The 9,504-nt window shown below is 53.5% G+C and overlaps 1 protein-coding gene across 1 annotated transcript in view; it reads left to right on the top strand.

The window, feature by feature from the left end:
- The first annotated feature begins 230 nt into the window (after window positions 1-230).
- SMAD7 (SMAD family member 7) overlaps window positions 231-9,504 on the top strand; it is a 28,364-nt gene continuing 19,090 nt past the window's right edge. The window contains exons 1-3 of the mRNA XM_036245667.1: window positions 231-988; window positions 2,329-2,382; window positions 7,767-7,841. Coding sequence (XP_036101560.1) covers window positions 379-988; window positions 2,329-2,382; window positions 7,767-7,841 — 739 coding nt within the window. The 5' untranslated portion in view covers window positions 231-378. The remainder of the gene's footprint in view (window positions 989-2,328; window positions 2,383-7,766; window positions 7,842-9,504) is intronic.

Below are 9,504 nucleotides of genomic sequence, written 5' to 3'. Positions count from 1 at the left end.
GGGGGGCCTCTTTTTGGGGAGGCGCCGACCCGGGCAGGCTTCACCGACCCCAGGAAAGCGGCGGCCGCGTTCCTCCGGGGTGCGCCGGGGCCCGACAGCCGCGCACGGCGCGGGCCGCGCGGGGTGGGGCAGCCGGAGCGCAGGCCCCCGAGCCCCGGCGGGCGCCAACGGGCCCCCGCGCGCGCCCCGGCCTCCGGGAGACTGGCGCATGCCACGGAGCGCCCCTCGGGCCGTCGCCGCTCCTGCCCGGGCCCCTGCTGCTGCTGTTGTCGCCTGCGCCTGCTGCCCCAACTCGGCGCCCGACTTCTTCATGGTGTGCGGAGGTCATGTTCGCTCCTTAGCCGGCAAACGACTTTTCTCCTCGCCTCCTCGCCCCGCATGTTCAGGACCAAACGATCTGCGCTCGTCCGGCGTCTCTGGAGGAGCCGTGCGCCCGGCGGCGAGGACGAGGAGGAGGGCACGGGGGGAGGCGGAGGAGGAGGCGAGCTGCGGGGAGAAGGGGCGACGGACGGCCGGGCACATGGGGCCGGTGGCAGTGGCACAGGCAGGGCTGGCTGCTGCCTGGGCAAGGCGGTCCGAGGTGCCAAAGGTCACCATCCCCACCCCCCAGCCGCGGGCACCGGTGCGGCCGGGGGCGCCGAGGCGGATCTGAAGGCACTCACACATTCGGTGCTCAAGAAACTGAAGGAACGGCAGCTGGAGCTGCTGCTCCAGGCCGTAGAGTCCCGCGGCGGTACGCGCACCGCGTGCCTCTTGCTGCCTGGCCGCCTGGACTGCAGGCTGGGCCTGGGGGCGCCCGCCAGCTCGCAGCCAGCTCAGCCGCCTTCGTCCTATTCGCTCCCCCTCCTGCTGTGCAAAGTGTTCAGGTGGCCGGATCTCAGGCATTCCTCGGAAGTCAAGAGGCTGTGTTGCTGTGAATCTTACGGGAAGATCAACCCCGAGCTAGTGTGCTGCAACCCCCATCACCTTAGCCGACTCTGCGAACTAGGTAAGAAGTTGTTTTGCGCCCCCCCCCCCCCCCCCCCCCGGCGCTGAAGCGGTGGAAGAAAAGCCCCCTTGGGCTGCGTGTTTGTGCACCCACCTCTCTGGAGGGGAGTGTACAGCCATTCCTGGTAGGAGACTTGGGGACAAAAGTAAAGAAGGGACTAGGGGATACTGGAAGGGCATTCCCTGGGGGTTCCCTCACAATTTTTTTCTCCTATGTTGTCCCGATGGGGACTATGGGCACTGCACATGCACATTCTGCAGACATGCGGTTAGAAATTAGACGTCCTCATTTCCAGTCAGTTAGAGGGTGCAGAGAGTAGGGGTCACGCCTCCCCCGCACCCGGAAAGGCATTGAGGTGTGTGGCCGAGTTGGATTTGGTCCAAGCCCGCCAAGGAAGGCCGGGAGAAGCGAGTTGTAAAGGCTGGGAAGTCTCTGCTCCTTTAGTAAATAAAGAGAGTCACGTCGGGCACAGTGGCCCGGATTCTGCCCTGGCCGTGCAGTTCCGGGGATTTGGGGGCAAAGTGTGTTAGGGTGGGAGGCCGAACCCTCTCAACTCTACTCTCAGGGTTGTAAAGAACAAGGAGTCAGGAGAAGTTGGTTGACCCCTACTTTACTTTCTTCCAGCACAAGAGATCGTAGAATTAACTATAGGGGGGTGGTCAGTTTCCAGCTCCTCGGTGATGATGCTTCCCCCTTACTGCGCTGGGGCCTGGACTGAGACCCCAGCCTGCCCCCATTTATCCGTTCAGCCTCCTCCATTGCTTCCTTTTTCTCTGCGTCTATGTTCAGGGCGGGGGAAGGGTGCAATTTGGGCGCTAATAGATCCTCCTAGGTTCACCAGCGCACCTGGGGCGCGTCTCTCGGGTGGGCTGGGAAAGCGGAGCCGGGTTCCCCGCGCCGGTGCCTACCTGAGCGCCGGGGCGGGGGTGAATTGCGCCCCTGGGGGGCGGGGCGGGGCGGGGCGGGGCGGGGGGGGGACGAAGTGGGAGCTGGGTCTGAAGTTCCGGGACTGGGAGGGGGCCTTTGTCGCCCCCCGCCCTGAGAACTGAAGTGCGTGGCCCAGCAGAGCCGCGGCGGATCGGGTGGTTTCCAGCGGGGCCCGCCGAGCGCCGCGGTGGCGTCCGCAGACGTGGAGGAGCGGAGCGCCGCGGCTGGCGCCAGGCGGCCTCTTTTGTTTATCTGACAGCTAAATATCAAGGCAATCACCGCCTCGCGGCCCTGCCTCCAACCCCCACAGCTAAGACAAACAGTTGGGCTAAAAGAATGCCTCTGTTATCATAAGTTTCTATCTCTCTTACTCATGGCTCGGCCTTTATTTTCTCTTACTTTTTTAATTCCAGAGTCTCCCCCTCCTCCTTACTCCAGATACCCGATGGATTTTCTCAAACCAACTGGTGAGTAGATGATTTTAAAAATACCCTTCCTTTCTTAAGTTAGAAACAGCCTCTAGAACGCGGATTTTTATGCCCAGGCAGCGGCTTGGGGAGGTGCTGGGTTTGCCTGGAGGTGGTTATAGGTATCCTCTGTTGGAAGTTCGGATTTTTCTGTTTTTGTTGTGGCTGGAAATGATATATACGTGTATATATACTCTTTAAAAAAAGTTTCCTAGATAGATATGCTTTACAATTTGTTCTTTTTTCATGTATTTGCACACCGTGGCTGAAGTTGGCTCAGCTTTAACACGTGGAATTTAATCCACGCAGAGATGTCTTGGGAGCCAAATAGGACAGGTTGATGGGAAAATTTGAAGGCTTTGTGAGTGCCAGAGGAGCCGGTGGGAAGAGATAATTCGATGGAAGGGAAGACAGTTTTAAAAAGGTGCAGAAAAGACTTTTGTTTTGAGTAAATGGTTAGAAAATTTTAAGTCAAGACAAAACCACCCTCGCTGGTTTCCTCTTCTCCCTCCCATACAAGTCAGCACTCCTCCCGGATTTTCTCAGAGTTCTAGGTTGGGGCTGTAAAAGTTTTTAGCATAGCTCTGCTTGCCTGTTGTCACCGGATGGCATGGGGCCAGGGCAAACGCTCATTTGAGACTGGCACCAGCCCTGTTGTGATTGCATGCAACTTCTGGCTGGCAGTGCAGGGGCTCACCCTGTGGAGCTAACAGTGCGGGGAAAGAGGGTCTGCGAAGCCGGGACAGGAGGGTGACCACGGGGAGGACCCCTGCATCCAGGAGCCCCTTCTTACAGTGGGAGATTCACCTGCTGAAAAGTAGGGAGTGTAACTTTGAAACTTTGCGCCCTGTTTACTTGATGCCTGAAAAATAGAATGTTATTTTTTTGCCAGGGTTCTGAGAGAAGTGCAGGGTTGGGCCTCATGTCGCTCTTGGAATTCTACAAGTTCTTCCGCCTCATGAGTTTTGGCTGTTGGGCTTTCCCCCCACTAATTAAAAGTTTTGCTGGGGCGTTGTCATAAATTAAATACTTTAATGAACGGTGTAACCGAAGCCCACAGCCCTCCCGGGACTCGACGCCGATCCCTCGAGTCGGGAAGGCGTTGCTGCTTGCCTGGTGCCTGTCTAATAAGTGGCCTGCAAAGCATGTGATATTTTGCTTTCGATTTACAAAACACCAGATAAATGGTCATTAATGAGGAGATAACCAGCTCTCTGTATTTGTAACAAATGTTACCGAGCTCTGTTTTCTCAAATAATAACTTGACCGGGTTTTTGGCTTCAATACTCAAGAATCCTTTCATGAGGTTAGTTCTCCAAGGACCACCTCTGCCCTGTTTTTGTTTTTTCTTCCGTAGTCTTCAAATGTGGAGGTTTTCCTTAAAAGAGAGACAGACCAGTCACCTTGACCCCAGGGGTAAAGACAACTAGGGTAAATGTTCCCAGAAACCTAAAACCGTAAAAGAAAAAAGGGTTATGTTCTCTTGGGTTTCCTGCAAAGATATCGGAATAAATCTGCTCACCGGATTTAAGCAGTCATTCTGTCAGGCCAGGACCTCATTTTCAGTGAGTGGAGTGATATATTTATTCATTAGCAAGTGTTGACATTAGGTAGCAAAATGTGTGTAAACAGAGAAGCCACAAAGACAGGAATGTGCCATTTCCAAGGGGGAGAAAAGTTCTCCAGATCAGCCAATAGGAAGTGATTAACCTGCCAATCGGAAGCTCAAACAGCTGGTTACTCACCCAAAACGCTTTGTTTAAATTAAAACAAAAAAGGAATGAAGAAAAGGCAGCTCTGTGTAAGGACATGGAGGGAGGTAACAGGGGAAGCCCCCATGGAAGGTACTGTCCTGACGCATTGAAGGGCAGCCAGGTCTGGGGCTGGAGGCTCCCCCTCCCACCGTTGGTCTGGGGCTGGTTTTGCTGGCTGCTGTGGCCAGGGGCAGTGAGGTCAGATACACAGATGGGATGCTGCCCCAGGTTTTACTCCTCACCTTATATGTGGGAGAAGAGTATTTGGCTGGGGAATTTAGATCTGCCACTTACATTCTTAAGTTTCTAAGCCCTGGGTGGAATTTTTGGCCTTGGGTTACTAGGTGAAAACCAGTCATAAGGTTTTTACAGTGGACGACTGTTAAAATCTTAACCAGTTACACAACTAAGGGAATTCTTTCTGTGAAGTCTTCAGCTTGGGAAGAGAGTGGGAAAGGGGCTGGGCCCTACCCTGCAGCCTTCGAAAGGACTCAGGGCAACAGCCAAGCTGCAGCCTCTGTGAGGGCCTGACCTTTGTAGACCTGGGTGCTAGGTGGTCCCAAGTCAGCAGCATTTCCTGGGCAGGAGCCTTAGACTCGGTTGAGCCTAGGGGCAGGGTGGCTGTGCCCTGTGGCAATCAGAAATTAGGAAGACCCTCTCCCTGCCCTCATTGCACTGGGATAAGAGCCTGGTGTTTGAAATTAGGTCTCACTTTGTGCAGTGGGGAGGGCCGGGGGCACTGCTCTGTAGGCTCTGCTCCTCGTGTCCTCAGTATCCCATGGTCTGAAAGGTTTGAAGAATGATGGGGGGTGGGGGGTTGCTGGGTACAATGTATCTGCTTAGGCTGGGAACCCAGTTGGCCAGTGCCCATTGGTAGGTGGAGCCCCCAAAGTTTAGTTGAGAAGCCTGGGACGTAGCCTGCCTTTACCTGCTAACTCAGGCTACTTTTGACTTTTCTAGGCTTCTTTATAAAGCCAGATGATCAAAGAGTTAGACTGGTGATTCATTCATTCACTCATTTTTTGGTTCATTCATTCATTCTGCAGGCCTGATGATGTGCCTGCCTAAAATATGTGATGATTCTAATGCAGTAGATTGTCTTTCTATGGATCGGGGCATCTTTCTATGGATTGGGGCAGAGCCGGGACACTTGGTGTTTGGTGGTGGTGGTGGCGGCTCCTCCTCTGTCCTGGACAGTACCTAAAAAGCTCAGAACTAAGTTGACAAGACTATCCTGTCTCTTCGGGAACCACTCATTGTCTTGGTGAGGGAAGTGGGACCCCAGCCTCCTCACCTTGTGCTCCTCAGCAGCTGTTCCTTGGCTTCTCCCCAGGCCTGCGTCTTCTAGGAATCTTGCTGCTGGGAGAGGAGAAGGAGGCTCCCTCATCCCCCAGCACTTACTGGGTTCTTGGTAATGTTTAGGCTTCTGCGTGTGAGCCAGCCTGGGCGCTGGGGAGTGGGCAAGGCAGGCAGGAGCTGAGCCCTGACTTTGGATCTCTGTCTCTGCAGAGCTGTTCTCTGGTTGACTGCCGGAGGTGTGGCAGCCTTGACTGTGCTTTACGAGCCTGGCAGTAGCTTGAGGCCAGTCTGGATGCTGAAGCCAGTGTCAGTCTGACTACTTGCAGGGAAGGGAGCGAGGACGCTGGTGGCCCGGGGAGGGAGAGTTTGGGACAGGTGCTGAACTCTTGGGTATGGCCAGCTCAGCGGGTGGTCCCTTGGGCTAGTCAATGACGCCTCAGTTTACCTGGGTGCCAGTTGAACAGGTATACTTTGCTACTTCACAGGGGTGGTAGGGAGGCCTAATTAATGTTTGTAAATCCTTCCTGAGATCAAAGACTCTGTAGAAGGGCAGAGCACCATTTCATAAAAACGCTTGTGGTTGCCAGTGCCGAGCTGGCTTACCTTTGATCTGAGACAGGCCGACACCCTGAATGTGGTCCCAGCTCTGCCCTGAGATGCCGGGCCCTCCCTTTGAAATACACCTTACCCTGGGATTCAGCCAGCCAAAGCCGGGTGGGGGGAGCGGAGTGGCCCTGGATAAGTCATCGTGTGTGATGTGGGGGTGTCTCCCATTGGGGGGTAGGGAGCTAGCCTCTCTGTAGAACATGTGAAGGCCATCAGAGTAGTTGAGAAGGAGCAGGGTACACACCATGTAACAAGCAACTCCATTTCCTGTCCTCCCCTATTGTTTTCCATTTGATTAAGTGTATCCTGTAAAAAGTATATGCCTGTTAGGAGTTATACTTTATGCCGATAAAATGAGGCCATCCGAACACACAGTCTTTTCTCTCTTCCCTGCCTGCGGCCGCTCCTCTCCCAGTTAAGAGAATTCTTGACAAGTTCTTCCAGCCTGAGCGAGAAGGCAGGACAATGGTGGAGAGGGATTAGCCAGAGAGCGGAGGGGGGCAGGCAGCATAAACCCAGAGGTGCTTCGGGGTTACCTGTAGCAAACCCCCCTCCTGTTTTCAGGTAATGGAAATAGCTGTTGGGCTATTAAAAGGCTCCCATGGGCTACGGGCCTCTGGACTGCTCTTTTGCTTGTTTCCTGTTGGCCAAGTGGTTCCAGTGGGAAACTGGTAGTGCTTACCCAGGTCCGTCCGGCTGGGGGCTGGAGTCGCACCATCCAGCCTGGTGTTTGCTGTTTGCTGCGGAGCTGGGAGTCACCTGGTCTGAGCTAGCCTTTCTCTATGGATTTCAGCAAGACAGGGTTTTGTGTATTTTTGTTTCCTGGGACTAATTAGTTCTGGGTCATGGGCACTGTTTTTTGTTTTAATTGCTTGGAGAGGGTTGTCGAGTCTATTTCGCAGCTAGATTTGTCATTACCCTCATTAACTTTCAGGTCACTGTGCCCAGTACTTGAGGGTTACAAAGATAGGAAGAGAAGCTTACAGTATAGTTAGGGGTTGTCTGGGAAGGTTTCCAGAGATGGGGAGTGTGGACTAGGCCTGGAAGCAGGTAGAACATTCCCCCTTCAGGTGGGAGTCTTGCCGAGAATGTTCTCTGCCTTGATCTGGTGGTGGCTCTGCACAGGTGTATACATGAGCACAGTTCGTGGAGTGGTACTTGAGATGTGTATGCTTCCCTATACCTGTTATACTGCAGTTAAAAAGGAAAAAGATGTCCCTTTAGCCCAACACCTGTCTTGAGAAAATCCTAAAGAACTGGGAAGTCTGTCTGTCCTTTTTTAAAAAGATGAGGGCGAGACACTGGTCCGTGGGAGTGGCAGAGAGGCCACTGGATCCAAGCAGGAGGCTCTGGGAACCACGGCAGGGAGACAGCCGCAGGGCTGAGAGTCAGAACCTGGGCCTCCTTTGACCTTGGGAACTACCTGGTTTCCTCAATGGGGGACTTACAATAAAAGAGAACTTCCAGCCAGTCTGTGATCGAGCCTGACTTGACTAATGATTAACTGGCCTCCCGGAGCCCAGACGGGTGACAAGGTGCTGTGGTCTGTCTAATGATGGGCAGCGAGACCTGAGCAGCCCATTCATGATCAGCCTCGTGGCTGGGAGTCAGCTGTTTGGAATGTGTGGTTTCTCTTTAATGCTTTTTCGGATGTGCTTATAAATTAATCTTGGTGTTTTTATTTATTTATTTCTGTGTTTATTTCTCCCCTTTTCAAACCCACAGCAGACTGTCCAGATGCTGTGCCTTCCTCCGCTGAAACAGGGGGAACGAATTATCTGGCCCCTGGGGGGCTTTCAGGTAAGACGCTTTCTCAGATGTTCCTGGCAATTCCAAGACCTCTTGAAATGACTGGAGATGGAGGGATGGGGGTGGTCCACCGTCTGTCACCCCAGCTGGTCTGGAATTTCCACTTTTCTGTGCATTAAACTGGATGCAGTCTTGATGACCGGGCCCCCTCAGCTCATCATTCTGAAGTCCCTCACACACCAGGACACAGGGCCCGCTCCGTAGACGCGGAAATGGGGTCCATTTTGGGACTGGTGTGCTGTGTTTCATGGTTGTTGTTAAGCAACTCCTGCTCGAGGGGCTCCACTTGGTGACTTTGGTGTCATTAGTTCATGGTTTCAGCTCTTGTTTTGCTCTTGCCCTTTGTGCATTGGGTGCCTCCAAGGGGATGGACCCACTGTTTGGGAACTTGAAGACAGATCCCAGGTGTAGCCTGGGCATTCAAAGTAGACGTCCTTGATGCTGGTCCGAGTCCTCATTCCCAGTTCAGCGTAGTGCAGGATGCTGTAGCCACGGGGTCTGGGCACGGCGGACAGGAGGCACTCACACTGCTACCCAGGAGGGAGGGTTTTCCTTAGAGCTGGAGGATAATGGGATTGGATGGTGCAGGGCGGTAGGTAGCATCATTGTCTCCGAGTGACATGAGAAGATTGTGATAAACTTGGAGAAACTCATTAGCGATGTAACTGAGAGGCATTGCCTTTTTTTTCAAAAGACATCCTGTTTCCACCTGCCTTTCCCACCCCAGGGTGCCATCACTGGATGTTCTAAGAACTAGCTAAAGCCAGAGGAAAGTCACCCCAGGGGAAACATTCCAGCAGAGTCTGGGCATTTGTCACTTCTTGCCTTTGTTTGGGGCATTGGTGTTGGGCCATGGCAGCTCAGATGGAAGCTGTGAAGCTGACTTTGGGGGGGACCGTGGTGCATCCTCTTCTGTGATGTGACTAATTGGTCAGGCGTTGCTCAGGCCCAGGTCATCCTGCTCAGTTCCCTCCCAGCCTCTCCTCTTCAGGAATGAGCTTGCTGAGAATGTCTTTAGGGAGACCTTGTTTGTTTTCATTTCTACGCAGTATATACTCTGAGTGTTATCTGAGACAGAGGGTATTGTTTACTCAAAGCTCCTAATGAGAACTGAGCAGGAAAAAGAGGGACCCAGAGAGGGACCGGGGCTTGGGCCTGGAGGATGGGTGTGAGCCAGAGTGGGGGGAGGGCACCAGCGCCACGGGACTGCGTCTCTCTGCTTTCTAAGGCTGACAGAGTTCCTGAAAGAAAGAAGGTTGGGGAGAGGAAAGGGTTTGGGCAAAATAAAAAAATAACACTCAGGATGTTGTTAGATGGTTTTATTTTTTAAATCCTGAATGTGCAGGGAGGCACCCCAGCCCCTCTGAACCACATGAAATAAGCAAGGGAAGTGGTAGCTTTTGAAAGGGGGGCTCTTTGGAAGGTTTGTCTTATTGATAACATCTTGTCTGTCTCCTCGGCTGGAGGAAGTGACGACACCAGGCTGAGCCACCAGACCCAGTGCCTCCCTGTGCGCCCCAAGAGCTGAGCAGAGTGACCTACGAAACAGTATACCCCACGCAGCCCCTTCTGAGATGGGTGGGCTTTATGTTCCCAAAGCTTTTCAGTTCTAGAAAGAAACAGGGTAAAATAGTTATTAATCCCCCCACACCCC

This window comes from Molossus molossus, unplaced genomic scaffold (assembly GCF_014108415.1).
Source record: "Molossus molossus isolate mMolMol1 unplaced genomic scaffold, mMolMol1.p scaffold_m16_p_6, whole genome shotgun sequence".
NCBI lineage: Eukaryota > Metazoa > Chordata > Mammalia > Chiroptera > Molossidae > Molossus > Molossus molossus.
Note: the sequence above shows the minus strand (reverse complement) of the source record. Positions and strands in the feature narration are given on the sequence as shown.